This window comes from Chiloscyllium plagiosum, unplaced genomic scaffold, assembly GCF_037043375.1.
Source record: "Chiloscyllium plagiosum isolate Xiang-an unplaced genomic scaffold, Cpla_swu_hap1 HiC_scaffold_38, whole genome shotgun sequence".
In the NCBI taxonomy this organism is placed as follows: Eukaryota; Metazoa; Chordata; class Chondrichthyes; order Orectolobiformes; family Hemiscylliidae; genus Chiloscyllium; species Chiloscyllium plagiosum.
The window spans coordinates 32,168,892-32,186,675 of NW_028270176.1; the positions used below are offsets into that span (position 1 = coordinate 32,168,892).

The 17,784-nt window shown below is 42.2% G+C and overlaps 2 protein-coding genes across 2 annotated transcripts; one reads left to right on the forward strand and one right to left on the reverse strand.

Moving 5' to 3' along the window:
* Positions 1-544: 544 nt before the first annotated feature.
* LOC148139413 (putative G protein-coupled receptor 139) lies at positions 545-2,936 on the reverse strand. The gene is made up of 2 exons (XM_087980942.1): positions 2,840-2,936; positions 545-1,455 (listed from the first exon to the last, which is right to left on the reverse strand). Exons 1-2 carry the CDS (start codon positions 2,934-2,936, stop codon positions 545-547), a joined length of 1,008 nt encoding a protein of 335 aa, XP_087837068.1.
* An 11,579-nt stretch (positions 2,937-14,515) lies between these two features.
* LOC148139414 (putative G protein-coupled receptor 139) lies at positions 14,516-16,513 on the forward strand. Its single transcript, XM_087980943.1, has 2 exons — positions 14,516-14,621; positions 15,603-16,513. The coding sequence occupies exons 1-2, from the start codon at positions 14,516-14,518 to the stop codon at positions 16,511-16,513; spliced, it is 1,017 nt and encodes a 338-aa protein (XP_087837069.1).
* Positions 16,514-17,784: the final 1,271 nt, after the last annotated feature.

The following is a 17,784-nucleotide window of genomic DNA, read 5'->3' on the forward strand; positions in this document are numbered from 1 at the left end:
TGGAGAATGCACACTCTCCACATTGAGAAGCAGAGTGGGTCAAAGTGACATCAACTATCTGAAATCTCATAGGAAGAGAGATGTGCCCACGCATCAATGCAGCTTTAACAAACTGACCGTAATTTTTTTAAGACGGTTGGACAACTCTGTTTTTCAAAGAAATGATGTGGAAGTGGTGTTGTTGGGCTGGGGAAGGACTTCACCTGACAAAGGAGCAGCCCTTTGAAAGCCTGTGATTTCAAATAAACCTGTTGGACTGCAAACTGCTGTCATGTGACTTCTCACTCTCGCAAGGAAAGGGGTGATGTGTTCTCTTGGTCCAAGGGCTAGAGAACAGTAATAGAGAAATAACCAGAGAAAGGACTAATAGACATGAACTAGTCCTCCTGTCGAGCCACACACGTGTACATCTCACGGATGAAGAAAACAATTTCTTCTCTTCTCCCAGTTGCACGGAACATAACAGGGAAATTCAGGTGAAGTCCCGAAACTAGAGAGACCTCAGCGAGGGACATAAACTGTGCTCCCGTCTCAACCGCATTTCTTATTTTGATGTAGGGATACATTCACTGATGAGAGTGAAGGGATATTTCAGAGCCCTCTGCAGCTCCTCTCTGAATTTACTCTGGGTCAGGGCATAAAGGGCAGTGTTTGTACAGGAGCTCAGGTAGAAGAGCATACTCCCAGATATGTCAGCGATCATAACAGGATGGTCATAACTTCGAAACAAATGGGCGTTAGTAATCTCCATCAGTAAGAAAACACTGACCTTGGTCATCCACAATAATATAAAACTGCCCGAGACAACAAACAGCAGGATGATGGATTTCCGCCTGTTGACCATCTCTGCATCTCCTCTCTGGTCCCTGTTACTGGGAGCGCGGAGACCCCTGCGTGCCCGATTTGCCAAGACAATGTGCCTGACAGTCAGAGCATTGAACAGCAGGATCAGGAGGTAGGGGATTAATGGGTTCAGCAGGTGGTGGATCCAGAAAAACACCAGCCATCCTGGCAAGATGAAGAACTCTGGTCTGATGCCACAGCCCCAGGGCACACCACCCCATGTGCCCAAAGATTGGTATTTGTAGTAAAATGGAATGTTTCTCAAAATGCTCACTGACCAGACAATGGTTACCACTGAGGCTGCTGTTCTGGCAGAGCAATACCTGGCTTTCAGATTGTGGCAACAAATGGCCACAAAGCGATCAATGGTGAAAGCGATGGTCAACCAGACGGAGCAGTCAATAGCAGCATAGCCCATGATGATGTTAAAACTGCACACCGCTGTGTAAAACAGGAAGGAAACTGGGAAATATTTGAAACCAAGTGTTGTGAGTATTACACTGAATACAATGACGAGAAGATCTGCTGTTGCCATGGAAATGAGGTAGGTGGATATACCTTTGGTGATGCCACACTTTCCACGAGAGAGAATCACAATCGTCATTAAGTTAGCTGGAAGAGACATTGAAAAATTATTCTACATGTGAGATCATGAACCTTCACTGCTGCAGTAGGCATCAATATCAAAAACAAGACAGGGACAGTTACTGCAAGAAGTACAAGAAGGATTTTAAATGGATAACCACCAGATGCCTAGAAATACTTTATCATCTACGATGTATGTCTTAGAAATGATAAATTTTCTAATTAAGGAAGGGCATAACCAAGATTGACCAAGTTCCCACAGCCAGAATTATAGATAGTTGCTGTTAATTTTTTGTGTGATGCTGATTGAGGGAGAGGGATTGGTGAGGAAACCAAGTATTACTGGTGCCTTGGGATATTTAATATCCAATAAAGCAGGCAGAAGCTGTGTTGGCTTGATACCGCATGTGGAATCAGCATCTCAGACTGACTAGCACACCATCAGTACTGCTCAGCAGGGCAAAGTTTAGAATTGTGCTGAAATTCTGGAGTTAATTCTGAACACAGAATTTTGAAATTCAACTGATGCAAACAATTGAACCAAAACAACTGAGTAGGGGGAGAAAGCTATACTGAATGGGAGTTATAAATCCGCAACATGCAATTGGGATGAGCTAGTTATAAGTTGGACAAAACTGCCTCATTCTAATTGATTCCACACAGAACTCTCCTTTGTATAACAAGATAAATATGCACTGAGTGAATGATTACAAATTCGAACCAATATATTCTTGACTAAGAAGAGAGTGAAGGTGAAATGACCATGTGGCAAACCGCATGAGGTATTTGATTTCACATCGAGAGCAAATGACAGATGTTATGCCTATCCTAGCATTCTGAATTTGATTTGAATGGAATGCTGATGGATGATGGGAGATTAAAGTTCTCAATGCATTATCTGCAAGATGGTCTTTTGTAGAGTTACATGTTCAACCTGTCGGCTGGAGGACTTGAGGGAGAGTTTTCATGTTATTGAGTATTTTGTCTGCAGTGTGTTTGGTTGCCAATTCTATTGGATCGCATGGATTGATTGGAGCAAAAATTAGAGGCAATGAGGAATTTACAAGAGCTAGAGGGTGTGATGCTACCTTACTACCACCCTTGCCACCCCCCCGCCACCTTACTAGTTTAAATCTTCCTGAGCAGCTCTAGCAAATCTCTCTGTCAGTATATTTGACCCCTTCCAATTCAGGTACAATCCATCCTTCTTGTACAGTTCACTTCTACCCCAGAAGTGATTCAAATGATTGAAAAGTGTAAACCTTCTCCCATGCACCAGTTCCTCAACCATGACTTCATCTGCTCTCTCCTCCTACTCCTACTCTCACTAGCTCGTAGCACCGGGAGTATTCCAGATATTACCACTCTCAAGGACCTCGTTTTTTTAAAACATTTCTGCTCAACTTCATACATTCTTCCTTCAGAATCTCATCATTTTCCCATCCTATGTCGTTGGTCCCAATGTGTACAATGACATCCTGCCGGGCCCCTCTCTTCTTTGAGAACATTCTGCACCCTCTCTTCAACATCCTTTATCCTAGCACCAGGGAGGCAACACACCATTCTGATTTATTGCTGCTGGCCACAGAAATGTCTGTCCGTGCCTAAGACTGTACATTCCCCTATCGCAATTGATTGCTTGGAACCCGACTTACCCCTCATTGCATTATAGCCTGTCTCAATATCAGAAACTGGGCTTTCATGCTACGTTCCCCTGAGAGTCCATCACCCCCTCCATTTTCCAAAACAGCATACTTGTTTGAAATGGGGATAGTCACAGGAGACTCTTGCACTACCTGCACTACCCCTCCTAGCTTTCCTGGAGTTAACCCATCCATTTGACTGTATCTGCCGTTTTTCTCCTTTCCTATAACTGTCATCCATCACACCCTCTAGCTCTTGTAAATTCCTCATTACCTCTAACTTTTGCTCCAACCAATCCATGCGATCTGATAGAATTGGCAACCAAGCACACTTACTGCAGACAAAATAATCAGTAACATGGAAACTCTCCCTAAACTCCCACATCTGACAGGATGAGCATGTAACTCTAAAAAAGATCATCTTTGCTCCTTCACAATCAATAGATCCAGAAAATAGCATTATCTGTTTGCTCTAAACAAAAACAGTGCTCCAGGCTAACTTAGTACTTCTGGTTTATATTTTAAAAATTTAATCAAGAGGCAGATTTCAATAAAATTAAAAATCAAGAAAGAACCCATTCTATTCAGTACAGCAACCATATAGCAAGATTACACATTGAAAACTATGCACTTATCTGTTCCTGTGCTGTGAGCTCTCCCACATAGGTTCCTTCAAGGTCAGCTGTGAATTTCACTTTTTAAACTTTTTCCTCGACCAATTCTGATGTCCAGAGATACAGGAACTCAAACAGCAAAGGTAGCAACTGTGCAGATTCACTGCTGGGCCAGTTACCTCTCTCCCTCACTGACAATGTGTTCGCTGCCTTTTGTCTGTCTTTCTGTCTTTTGAAAGTGCTGTTTTTTGAGGGTTTTTTTTCCCCGAAGTTCCAAAACAATGCAACAGCATACAAAACAGTAATTTCTGCTCCTGGAATTCGAGGAAGTGACTTCCAACACCTAAAATACCTCAAAATGGAGCAGCTCCTACAGCCATCTTCTCATCCTTCATTTTGGATTTTTTTGGTCAGTCGGGGAAATCAAGGATTGCAGTGAAAGAGCAGGATGTGAGGAAGTTCCGATCAGCCAAGATCTGATTTATTGGTGAAGCAGGCTCAAGGGAAATGGTCTTCAGGTTTAGGGTTTCCTCTGCCCATGGTCCCTATACCCACCTTCATCATGTTCAGTTGTAATAACACTGGGCAACCTCTTTCCTCTCTCCATACAACTGAAGATTCTCATTCCTGGTAACATTCCAGTAAAATGGCACTGCAGCTTCCCCAAGGTCACTCCTTCAAGCAGTCCACCCACATCTCGGTTCCAAAGAAATCCATCAAATATCTCACCATAAAACACAGACAGAACTATAAACACCACATTCAGTAACGGGGAAGATCTCCTCACCTGGAACACAGACAATTGCAAAGAAATGGAAGAAAGCGAATAAGATCTGCAGAATTATTGGTCCTTGCATTGTTAATGTTGGGTGATCTCATTCATTAACTCTCGCGCAGGGCTTGGAGTCTGGACTGAGCTCCTGGGATAAGAATCAACACTCCTTTATACATGATCATAAACACCGTGTGTGACATCTGGTGTCTGTTCCAGTCTATTAAATACTCTCTTAAAAATCATTCACATTACATTGTACAGCCCCACAACACTGGCATATTCCACATGGAGATGCAAAAGGATTGTAAACAGCACTCCCTAAAGAATGCTCCTTAAGATAATACTTGTACTTGCTTTCCAATCACTATTCTGGCAGTGTTCGATTTTCTACTTTTTTTCATTATCCAACTTCTTTCAGTTTTCTTTCACATGTCAACCACTCAATATATTATTGTCCATGGAGGGTTGGCATCCTGGACTTACGTTCCAAAAATAGACTGCTGTCCTTTATCTTGTCAAGAGGGAGTTCGCAACTCTGCTTTGAATATTAAGTAGCACCGAAATTGGACTTGCAATTGAAATTTAAAAAAAAAACACAGGGAACATTTTATTTCTCAAACAGGTGGTAAAGTTCACATCAAACTCTTTTGTGATGATTATCAAATTGAAACAATCTTCTACTGAAGAAAACAATTAAACAATCAGATGGATTTTAACTGAGCCAATTGCTGCTCCATCAATTGAAGTCCAACTGAAACCATCTCCAAAAAAGTAGGTGGGTAGGGTGGCAGAGTTGGAGGAACAAGTCTGCAAAGGCCAGAAGTGGCCAAGAACATTACAGCATCGTGAGGCTGGAAGAAATTGCAGCGAGAGGCAGAAATGAAGGGGCTAAAGAAATTAGGAGATTGGGCAGTAACATTTTTGATTCTATGGGGCAGTCATCATCTCAACAGCACATCGAGTCTACACTGGTCAAAAGCAACCACCTAACTATTCTCATGCCATTTTCTAGCACTTGCTTGATATCCTGGAACATCTCGTCATTGTAAGTGCACATCTAAATACTTCTTCAATGTTAGAAAGGTCTCTGCCTCTCCCACCCTCACAGGTAGTCAGTTCCACTTTCCCACTTCTATGTGAGAGCATTTCCCTCACATCCCATCTGAACAACCTGCCCCGACCTCAAATCTATCTCCCTGGTTCTCCATGCCTCCAATCAATGGGGAAAGCCTCTTCCTGTTTCCCCTGTCTGTATCCCTCATACAGTTACACATCTTAATCATATCTCCCCTCAGTCACCTCTGCTCCAAGGAAAGAAACCCACTCTGTCCAATTTCTCCACATAACTGAAACTCTGTCCAGCCCAGACAACACGCTGGTAAATCTCCCTCTGTACCCTCTCCAGTGTAAACACACCCCTCCTATCATGTGGATTCCAGAACTGCACACAATACTCTCGCTGTGGTCTAACTGAAGTGCACTGGAAATCCAGCCCCACTATTCACCAAGTTCTCAAGAACATGAACATTTGATGAAAGCACCACATTGTCCAATTGTGCACAAATATCCAATTCCCATTAAAGGAATATGAGCACCTTTTTAGCATCACCGTGAAAATAACATTATTGTGTACAAATTACTGCTAACAAATTGAAAAAAAGTGTTAAATTGCCAAACTGTAACTTCATTTCTTCCACTTCAAAGACTTTTGTTCACTCAGAGAGATGCACAAAAAGGACAGAGAAGGAAAATATTTTACGTGCTAAGATAAAATAAAATCAAGTAAACACGTGCTGCTCTTTTTCAGAACCTTTCAATTTCTTAAAAAAGTTTGATGATGAACGAGGTTGTGGGGACACCAATTCTCAGTCTCCCATTCACTGCTTGAAAATTTGTCATTTCTGTTTGTGTGGAAGTGATTTCCATTTGTACCTTTTACCAGAGGGTTTTCAGGGAGAGCAGAGGAACGCTGAGAGGGAGCGCTGAGCTACCAGGGTGTCTTCATTCAGTTCCCCATGTAGAAAGGAGAGAGTGATATGGATGCTGTGTCTTCACAGGCTGGCCCTTACACTTGTATTCTCCACACACTTGGCTGCACTGACCTGCCCAGGAAACAAACAAGAGATTGTCACTGTGCTGAGCTCTCCTGAACACACAACAACTGGTGCTAATTAAAAACCAATCAAATGGTGTCTTGCCTGAACATGTCCTCTCCCTCACACACAACACAAACGTACACAGATTCGTGCACGCACACACTTTCTGTCTGTCTTACGCAGACAGATGCACACACGCACACACACACACACACAGACACGCACATGCTCAGTCTCTCTCACACACATGCACACAGAAACACACAGACTCTCTCACACAGACAAAAGGTTTTTGAGACACTCTCTTGCTGCCCCAAAAGACAATCATGTATATAAAACTGTCAATATGCACCACTAATCATTTTAACACTGAGTAGAATTTACTACAGTTTAGTTGTTTATAGAGCAACGTTTTGCCCCATTTTTGGTCCACAGACAATAATAAAAGTAAAAGTGTCTTTACATGCCGCCCCCCTAAAGTGAGATGAAGCACATTTCCCAAGATGCATTGCTTCACCAAGTGTCTGACACACAGACAACAGAAAGCAAAACCTCCCTCCATTGGCACTGAATCATTCCTGTTGTCTTTATAGTCTTTTATCACCTTCCTTTAAGTTGTTAACTTAATTAATTGGTTTCACTTTCTAGACAATTCATCTACTTTCACATTATCTTGTACAATGAAGGGAGAGCCCCTAACTGCCATCTTTGTGAAACAGATAACAGAAGTTGGTTATTGATGAGGTCACTCTCCAGGAATTGGTTCCAGCAAGTCTGGAAAAGACCTTATCTCAGGCAGAGTGCAGGTGTTGAATGGTAACTGGGATATCATGGAGGAGACAGTCAGTCTGTCAGGGCGTGGTCACACGTTGGGTTGGGGTTGGACTGTGTTTCTGTTAATCTGGCTATTGGCGCTGTTGGGCAAAGATTTGAAATCTTCCTGCCTAACTTCCTTAATCAGCTCTTTTGAACTCAGAGAACAGAAAACAAAGTTATAAATATGACTGTCTTTATCTGAGTGAACTGTAAAGGAGAGTCTGATCCACATCTTCAAAAAGTCAAGCAAGAAACCATCATCCATGCCCATGAACCATCCAGTGAACCACTGAAATAATCTGGCCAGTTTTCTCACATTCTTTAATGTATCCCTGAACAGTGTTAATTTGTCTGTCTACTGTGTGAATGAGACTGAAAACAAAGCTATTGGGGTTTAAAATGTAGACCAATTGGATTACTTTGCTGTTTATATTTACTGTTAACATTGCCCCTTTGTTAATAAATTGCTAAACCTTTGTTTGCCACACAAACCAGTGTCTGGAATTAGTTATTCGCAGAGTCTGAAATGGCTATTTAAAAGGCTGGTTAGGAAGCATTGTGTCTTTGAATGATTTAATTTTACTGCATTGTGAATACAGAGGGAGGGAAGATGATGTAATCCAATTGTCTGTCTCCAAATTTTAACAGTATTTCAATATCATGTGACCCCCTTTCAACAGGGGGTTTTCAGGGAGAGCAGAGGAGAGGTGAGGGAGAGCTGTCAGCTACTCAGTTATCTTGGTTTAGTTCCCTGCACAGAAAGGACAGATGGAGAGAGAGAGAGAGAGAGATAGGAGCACACTCTAAGTAGTCTGTCGCCCATCCTCAGGGATGATGAACAATAAATGCTGTCCCAGATAGTGACACCAATATCCTGTGACTGAGTAAAACATAAAAGTAGATGGGTAGGGTGGCAGAGTTGGAGGAACAAGTCTGCAAAGGCCAGAAGTGGCCAAGAACATTACAGCATCGTGAGGCTGGAAGAAATTGCAGCGAGAGGCAGAAATGAAGGGGCTAAAGAAATTAGGAGATTGGGCAGTAACATTTTTGATTCTATGGGGCAGTCATCATCTCAACAGCACATCGAGTCTACACTGGTCAAAAGCAACCACCTAACTATTCTCATGCCATTTTCTAGCACTTGCTTGATATCCTGGAACATCTCGTCATTGTAAGTGCACATCTAAATACTTCTTCAATGTTAGAAAGGTCTCTGCCTCTCCCACCCTCACAGGTAGTCAGTTCCACTTTCCCACTTCTATGTGAGAGCATTTCCCTCACATCCCATCTGAACAACCTGCCCCGACCTCAAATCTATCTCCCTGGTTCTCCATGCCTCCAATCAATGGGGAAAGCCTCTTCCTGTTTCCCCTGTCTGTATCCCTCATACAGTTACACATCTTAATCATATCTCCCCTCAGTCACCTCTGCTCCAAGGAAAGAAACCCACTCTGTCCAATTTCTCCACATAACTGAAACTCTGTCCAGCCCAGACAACACGCTGGTAAATCTCCCTCTGTACCCTCTCCAGTGTAAACACACCCCTCCTATCATGTGGATTCCAGAACTGCACACAATACTCTCGCTGTGGTCTAACTGAAGTGCACTGGAAATCCAGCCCCACTATTCACCAAGTTCTCAAGAACATGAACATTTGATGAAAGCACCACATTGTCCAATTGTGCACAAATATCCAATTCCCATTAAAGGAATATGAGCACCTTTTTAGCATCACCGTGAAAATAACATTATTGTGTACAAATTACTGCTAACAAATTGAAAAAAAGTGTTAAATTGCCAAACTGTAACTTCATTTCTTCCACTTCAAAGACTTTTGTTCACTCAGAGAGATGCACAAAAAGGACAGAGAAGGAAAATATTTTACGTGCTAAGATAAAATAAAATCAAGTAAACACGTGCTGCTCTTTTTCAGAACCTTTCAATTTCTTAAAAAAGTTTGATGATGAACGAGGTTGTGGGGACACCAATTCTCAGTCTCCCATTCACTGCTTGAAAATTTGTCATGTCTGTTTGTGTGGAAGTGATTTCCATTTGTACCTTTTACCAGAGGGTTTTCAGGGAGAGCAGAGGAACGCTGAGAGGGAGCGCTGAGCTACCAGGGTGTCTTCATTCAGTTCCCCATGTAGAAAGGAGAGAGTGATATGGATGCTGTGTCTTCACAGGCTGGCCCTTACACTTGTATTCTCCACACACTTGGCTGCACTGACCTGCCCAGGAAACAAACAAGAGATTGTCACTGTGCTGAGCTCTCCTGAACACACAACAACTGGTGCTAATTAAAAACCAATCAAATGGTGTCTTGCCTGAACATGTCCTCTCCCTCACACACAACACAAACGTACACAGATTCGTGCACGCACACACTTTCTGTCTGTCTTACGCAGACAGATGCACACACGCACACACACACACACACAGACACGCACATGCTCAGTCTCTCTCACACACATGCACACAGAAACACACAGACTCTCTCACACAGACAAAAGGTTTTTGAGACACTCTCTTGCTGCCCCAAAAGACAATCATGTATATAAAACTGTCAATATGCACCACTAATCATTTTAACACTGAGTAGAATTTACTACAGTTTAGTTGTTTATAGAGCAACGTTTTGCCCCATTTTTGGTCCACAGACAATAATAAAAGTAAAAGTGTCTTTACATGCCGCCCCCCTAAAGTGAGATGAAGCACATTTCCCAAGATGCATTGCTTCACCAAGTGTCTGACACACAGACAACAGAAAGCAAAACCTCCCTCCATTGGCACTGAATCATTCCTGTTGTCTTTATAGTCTTTTATCACCTTCCTTTAAGTTGTTAACTTAATTAATTGGTTTCACTTTCTAGACAATTCATCTACTTTCACATTATCTTGTACAATGAAGGGAGAGCCCCTAACTGCCATCTTTGTGAAACAGATAACAGAAGTTGGTTATTGATGAGGTCACTCTCCAGGAATTGGTTCCAGCAAGTCTGGAAAAGACCTTATCTCAGGCAGAGTGCAGGTGTTGAATGGTAACTGGGATATCATGGAGGAGACAGTCAGTCTGTCAGGGCGTGGTCACACGTTGGGTTGGGGTTGGACTGTGTTTCTGTTAATCTGGCTATTGGCGCTGTTGGGCAAAGATTTGAAATCTTCCTGCCTAACTTCCTTAATCAGCTCTTTTGAACTCAGAGAACAGAAAACAAAGTTATAAATATGACTGTCTTTATCTGAGTGAACTGTAAAGGAGAGTCTGATCCACATCTTCAAAAAGTCAAGCAAGAAACCATCATCCATGCCCATGAACCATCCAGTGAACCACTGAAATAATCTGGCCAGTTTTCTCACATTCTTTAATGTATCCCTGAACAGTGTTAATTTGTCTGTCTACTGTGTGAATGAGACTGAAAACAAAGCTATTGGGGTTTAAAATGTAGACCAATTGGATTACTTTGCTGTTTATATTTACTGTTAACATTGCCCCTTTGTTAATAAATTGCTAAACCTTTGTTTGCCACACAAACCAGTGTCTGGAATTAGTTATTCGCAGAGTCTGAAATGGCTATTTAAAAGGCTGGTTAGGAAGCATTGTGTCTTTGAATGATTTAATTTTACTGCATTGTGAATACAGAGGGAGGGAAGATGATGTAATCCAATTGTCTGTCTCCAAATTTTAACAGTATTTCAATATCATGTGACTTTTCCCAGCCTCAATGGACAATGAAATGCACCATGGGATTGCAAACTGACACAAGGTGATCCACATCACTCTCCTCAAGCTCCAATATTCAATGTTCCTGTCAGGGCTAATGGCTCACAGGGTTTAGGGAGAAACCTGGAACAGGGGACTGAGTTGGATAGCAGAGTAAGCATACGTGAACTTCTCCCTGTCTCTGAAATCTCCGTGCGCCCCTAAAACCCTCCCTATCTCCAGCCTCGACACATCCTCCCTATCTCTGTAACCCCTCCAGCTCCTACACCTCTCCGTCTCTGTAACCTCCTCCAACCCCAACATCCCCCACCTCTGTTAACTCTTCCAGTCCCCACAACCCTCTCTAAATCTGTCATCTCATACAGCCCCTACACCCCTCCCTAACTCTGTCAACTCCTCCTTTCCCAACACTCCCAACTCTCTCTAAAACCTTTATCAACCCCAACATCGCATTCTATCACGGTAAACTCCTCCAGCTCCTGTACCCTCTCCCTATCTCTATAACTTCATCCAGCCCTTACATCCTCTCCCTATCTCTGCAACCTCCTCTCGCCCCTCTCCCCCCTCCCTAACTCTGTAACCTCCTACAGCATGTGTACCCCTCCCTTTCTCGGTAACACCTTCCAAATTTTCAAACACTCTCCCCAGCTGTTTCACCTTCAGTTCCTGAAACTGTTTGTGGAGATTCCTGAGAAACTAGATGAAAAAAACGCCAGTCATTAGACGTGAGAAACTTCAGAACTGAATAGCTGTGTGAAAATATCATTCCACCTGGTCCCAAAAACAATCGTGAAGCCGTCTCCATAGACATGGGAAAGACTCCAGCAGGAGCTAGTCAATGAGAAACTGAAAGAGGTATCAGTGGTGTGTGATTTCTCTTTGCATGAGTCTCCAGTCATGGACAGTTTTGCAAATATTGTTGAATATATCTAATTTTAAGCTCATGAAAACCTGCCTTCTGTGCTAAATATGTGTTTTTTTTTTCTCTGTTTTCCAATAAACTTCTATTGTCGATAAAGCCTATGATGCCGTGTGTTGCTGCGTCGCAGTGATAAACCGCGAGATTAATGAATGCCAAAAATTAATTATTCCAAAACTGAGGTCACAGTCTAAAGGCACGGGGTAAACTATTTAGGGCTGAGACCAGGAGAAGTGTCTTCGACCACAGTGTGGTAAGCTTCTGGAATTCTATATTAAAGCAAACTGTGGAGGGCAAAAGATTGAATGTTTTCAAGATGGAGTCAGGTATAGTTCTTAGCACTAAATGGATCTAAGGGTATGTGGAGAAAGCAGGAACAGGGGAGCAAGTTGGATAATCAGCCATGATCATATCAAATGGGATTGACAATGAATTGAAGGGATGAATGGACTACCCACGCCCCTATGTTTTATGTTTCAAGATGATCTATCAATTCAGTTTTCATTCTGGGATTGGCCTTGTTCCATAGCACAATCAGCTTGGACATTATCACATTGTTGATTCATTCTTGTTTTAACTGATACCCACTGACTGTTGTGTGTAGGGTGAGGAATCTCATTGCTGTGTGCAATGTTTCATTCCTTGCCACTTACATTTTACCACAGTTGGCCAATCTGTGATGTGAGGCGGTTCCTCACTTGCTCAGGTATAAAAGGTGAAAGACATCAAAGGAGAAGGCCATTCAGCCCTCTGAGCCCATTCTGTCACACCATAGCCGTTCCGTTCCTCGCCTTGTTCTACCATCATGGCTTTACATGCCTTGCCACACTCACTCAACCAAAACATCACCATCTGAGCTTCAACATGGGCGAGAACTGAACGGAACTCTGGGAGAAAAGGAAGGCTGGTTTTCTAAAGGGAGATTTCGAGGAAAAGTCAACTTTATTTTAGATGGAGCCATTAATTGTGTCTGTTGCACTGGAGACCTGTTCTGGAGTGAGCGGATCTTACTCTCACATTTCTTGAGTAAATGAGATTGTTGTATCTGAAATGGTAACTTTCTACAGTGGGATCTGATACAATATTTCTCTGGGTTTAGTGCCTAGAATTTAGCCGCTCCCCACAATGTCAAGGGGAAATTCTACCAAATTCACACAACTCTGGGCTTCAGTCACTACACCCACAGTAACCCGTCCAGTGACTGACATAAGAAGCGAAATTCGAATAACCCATTTCCTAAACCAAGCATTTCCAAAGCAGCAGTGAAAAACAAATGCACTTATTTGTTCATGAAAGGGGAGAGATTATAATTTGTTCCATTTCTATTTTCAAACGGCCAGCGTAGAGGGAATGTGCAATGTCACAGGAATTTGCTTAATGAGCCTGCTCAGTGCACTGGAAGAACATGGACTATGTCACAGGGGGTTTATCATACTGTGTACATAAAGAACCATTTACAATTCAGTTTCTGAACTTGACCTGTAGACTCAACGAATAGAGGCACACATCATGCAACAACCAATAATTTTAGAGATTCTGTTTGTTTTCTTAAAAGGCCTTGCAATCGTCTGTCTTCCAGGTGAGGAGATCATCTTACCTTCTTAATTTATGGTACTCTGTCTATTTTTAATGGTTAGTCATTAGAAAGTTGACTTTGAAATCAAGAGATTCAAGATTAGAGTGGTACTGGAAAAGCACAGCAGGTCAGGCAGCATCTGAGGAGCGGGAAAATCGACGTTTCAGACAAAATCAAAAGCCTAGTGGTATTAATCCCAAAAGTGGGGAGCAAGGACATTATATCTCTGCAATGTTTCATACATTATACTCAGAGAGATAATTGTGTGAAGGGTGAGAATCTTCAGTGGGGTGAGTAGGTGAAAGAGGTTGTGTATTGACGTGAGAGCTGTGAGAGATGGTGGGAATGTATTGGAGATGATTTAAGTTATGATGGTGCTCAATAAAAGGCGAGAGGTGTTTCCATGACAGGACCATTCTTTTGCCAGAGGAACGGGTTCTTGAAAGAGCCAGAGGTGGAATTAGATTCCACACAGCAAGCCGGGATAATTTGAATTCCCTTTCTGCATCAATGCTGCTGAGGTGCTCTTAAGGGGAACAATTCCTAAGGAAGTTTGGAATAGGTACAGGAAAAGGTCAAAATCAAAAACAAAAATTGTAAGGAAGGATTGGCATAGTGAGATTGTGAGTCCAATTGAATATTTCTTTCCTGAGTCAGCAGTATGAGTGGATTGGGATCCTTCTGTGCTCTATAATTCTGTCAATCTCTGATGGGTATGCCATCATATAAAACACAATCATTGAAGGAGCCTTGTGTAAGATACAGCTTTGGATGAGAGAATAAGAGAGAATCACTCACTCAGGGGTTAGTTTTCAAACAAGGAGCAGTATAGCACAGAAACAGGCCCTTCGGCCCAACATGTCTGTGCCAAACAATAGTTGAATATTCTGAATACTACGGAAGCATATTGTGGAGATGAGGGATGCGATTATGGTTGAGAAATATTGGTGCAGTTTAAGTGATAGACAACTGAAAAATGGAAGCAGATCTTATCCAGTAACTCCTGCTATTGACTGGCCTATGTGGGCCAGACAAGGTAAGGACGTTTGTTTTCTTTCAAAACAATACATGCATAACCAAGATTTATTTTTACTCTTGACAATTATTTCATAGTTATCATTAAATTCTTAAATGCTGACTCTTTTTAAATTGAAAATCCAGGGCTGGATTTGAACCTGAGTCTCGAGAACATTTATCCCATCTCTGTTTGCGTGCATCAATGGGTGTGTATGATCAGGGATGGTGGAGCTTAAATTGTAGCTAGGGATTATATTGCCTTGTTGAATAAATGTGTTCTATTAGAGTGACAATATGAATAATAATTGTGCATTTTTTTACTGTATTATCATAAGGACATTATTGAACCTGCAATGTTAGTGACAGTACAGTCTACCAAAGGTTGGGATTAATTTGTAGACATTAATTATAATGCCCAAGAGATCTGTGAAAGTTACATTATGCAAAATATTTTTTTCTTCTTGAAGTATAAGCCTGATGTCCTACCTATATGACTAGTAAGGTCTGGTTAAGAACACCTGAGCAAAATTGAAGAACATTCGATGTTTTAATTTTACTGGGTTACAAATCCAATGATAGAGGGGCAGCATTGATCTGGCAGGGTGTCCCTTTGTCACAACAATGGGGTTAATGGTGTATTTTACACTGAATAACACTGTTATATTGAAAGGAATAAAGGACAGGGCCCCTGAGAGAGGGCAGAGAATGGCACAATGCCCTTGGAAAGCCACATGTTGGTGAACCTCAAGGGTTTTTAAGACAGTCAGCAGTTGTTACATGCCAGCCATTAGAATCTTCCTTCCAAACAGTAGAATTCACTGTTTGTAATGATGGGATTTGAATCAAACATTTAAAAAAACATCATTAGCCATGTACGTTGTGTTGCTACTCTGGTGAGGTTACTACTATGCCACCAAAATTGTCATGGACATGAATGTTCACTCTGTCAATCATTGATCATGATCCACAATATCTACAATCTTCTTAATTTATCTTGCAGCTGATTTGGTGAAAATTATGCTTCTCCTCCGGGGAAAGTGCGGCATCACCAAAGGTGCTTCCCTCTACTTAATCTCCATGGCAACAGCCGATCTACTGGTCATTTTGTTTGGTATTATACTCAACGCACTTGCTTCCACATATTTCCCCCTCTCATTCCTGTTCCAGCCAGCCGTGTGCAGTGTTAATGCTGTGTTGGCCTATGCTGCTATCGACTGCTCTGTCTGGTTGACCATCACTTTCACCTTTGACCGCTTTGTGGTCATTTGTTGCCACAATCTGAAAGCCAGATATTCCTCTGCCAGAACAGCAGCAGCCGTGGTAACCACTGTTTGCCTGGTGAACATTTTCAGGAACATCCCGTTTTACTTTAAGTACCAACCACATGACACATTGGATGGTGTGCCCTGGGGATGCAATACCAGACCAGAGTTCTTCACCTTGCCAGGATGGGTGGCATTTTTCTGGTTCCACCAGTTGCTGAACCCATTGATCCCCTACCTCCTCATCCTGCTGTTCAATGCTCTGACCGTCAGGCACATTGTCTTGGCAAATCGGGCACGCAGGGGTCTCCGAGCTCCCAGTAACAGGGACCAGAGAGGAGATGCAGAGATGGTCAACAGGAGGAAATCCATCATCCTGCTGTTTGTTGTCTCGGGCAGTTTTATATTGTTGTGGATGCCTAAGGTCAGTGTTTTCTTACTGATGAAGATTACCAACAACCATTTTTACCCCAGTTATGACCATCCTGTTATGATCGCTGACATATCTGGGACAATGCTCTTCTACCTGAGCTCCTGTACAAATACTGCCCTTTATGCCCTGACCCAGAGTAAATTCAGAGAGGAGCTGAAGAGGGCTCTGAAATACCCCTTCACTCTCATCCGTGAATCACTCCCTGCATTTCAGTAACAAACACAGGTGGATCTGCAGATTCCCAGTGATACATATCCCTCCGTGGACATTTCCTGGTCTCAAAGCATTTAATCTTCCGTGAATGTAGCTCTCATGTATTGAGTTTAGGGTGGGAATATTTCTCTCATTACTGAATGCAACATTGTCCAATTCTGGAAGCATTTCCAAACTCTGTTGCTCATGAATGTTCCCTATTAGAGTTTCTGAGCGCTGGTGAATATAAAAATATTCAACCCTCCCTTACACACACAACCCCATCAGTCCGCTGCTAAACTCTGAAATAGCTAATACAAAACCTGATTCAAATATTAAAGACATGGCACCACATAGCCTTACATCCCTCTATGTGTGGTGCTGTTGGCATTTCTGATGAGTCTGACCCACTCTGCATGAATTAGGAGCAATAGATTTGTACAATTGATGTCTGTGAATGGTGTGTGATGGGGTGAATATGACCTATGATAATTGGGCTTAAATGTGAGATATTAATTATGTTGCCTTGTTGACTTTTTATATTCTGCTACAGATACATTTTGAATAACAAATTGGAATTTTTCATTTTATTACCAGGACACTATCACTCGGCTGCAATGAGGTCCTTGATAATGTACTGTCAGTCAGGTTGTACCTCACTATTAGATTAAATTAGATTCCCTACAGTAAAGAAACAGGCCTTTTGGTCCAACAAGTCCACACCAACCCTCTGAAAAGTAACCCACCCAGACCTATGTTGATCCCTGACTATGTTGCACCGAACATGATGGGCAAATTAGCATGGCCAATCCACCACAACCTGCACATCTTTGGATTGCGGGAGGAAATCAGAGGAAACCCACGCAGACACAGGGAGAACGTGCAAACTCCACACAGACAGTCACCCGAGATGGAAATCAAACTCAGATCCCTGGTGCTGTGAGGCAGCAATGCTAACCACTGAGCCACCATGCCACCCCAATTGTGCATTGACTTTTTGTATTTTTGTTTCAGAAATTTGAGTTGAAGCTGAGAATTGAAAATTTGAACTTGTGCAGCAATGAGTTTCCTTTTTTTAAAAAAAATAGTACAAAATACTGCTCCTTAATGTTAGAAAATGGCCGAGAAAGATAAAACAGATTAATACTGCTCGCAGGACACTGTAGACAATTCGGCAGCAAGATCAAATTAGATTCTCTACAGTGTGGAAACAGGCCCTTCAGCCCAACAAGTCCACACCGCACCTCTGAAGAGAAACCCACCAAGACCCCTACCCTATATTTACCCCTGACTAA

What these genes read in the sequence shown, in the direction of transcription:
- LOC148139414 (XM_087980943.1), top strand. Translation starts at nt 14,516, where the DNA reads ATGGTTGAGAAATATTGGTGCAGTTTAAGTGATAGACAACTGAAAAAT. An exon ending in GCCTATGTGGGCCAGACAAG is followed by an intron (nt 14,622 to 15,602) that starts GTAAGGACGTTT and finishes TTTATCTTGCAG; the next exon opens with CTGATTTGGTGAAAATTATG.
- LOC148139413 (XM_087980942.1), bottom strand. Translation starts at nt 2,936, where the DNA reads ATGTTCTCAAAGAAGAGAGGGGCCCGGCAGGATGTCATTGTACACATT. An exon ending in TGAGATTCTGAAGGAAGAAT is followed by an intron (nt 1,456 to 2,839) that starts GTATGAAGTTGA and finishes TGTCTCTTCCAG; the next exon opens with CTAACTTAATGACGATTGTG.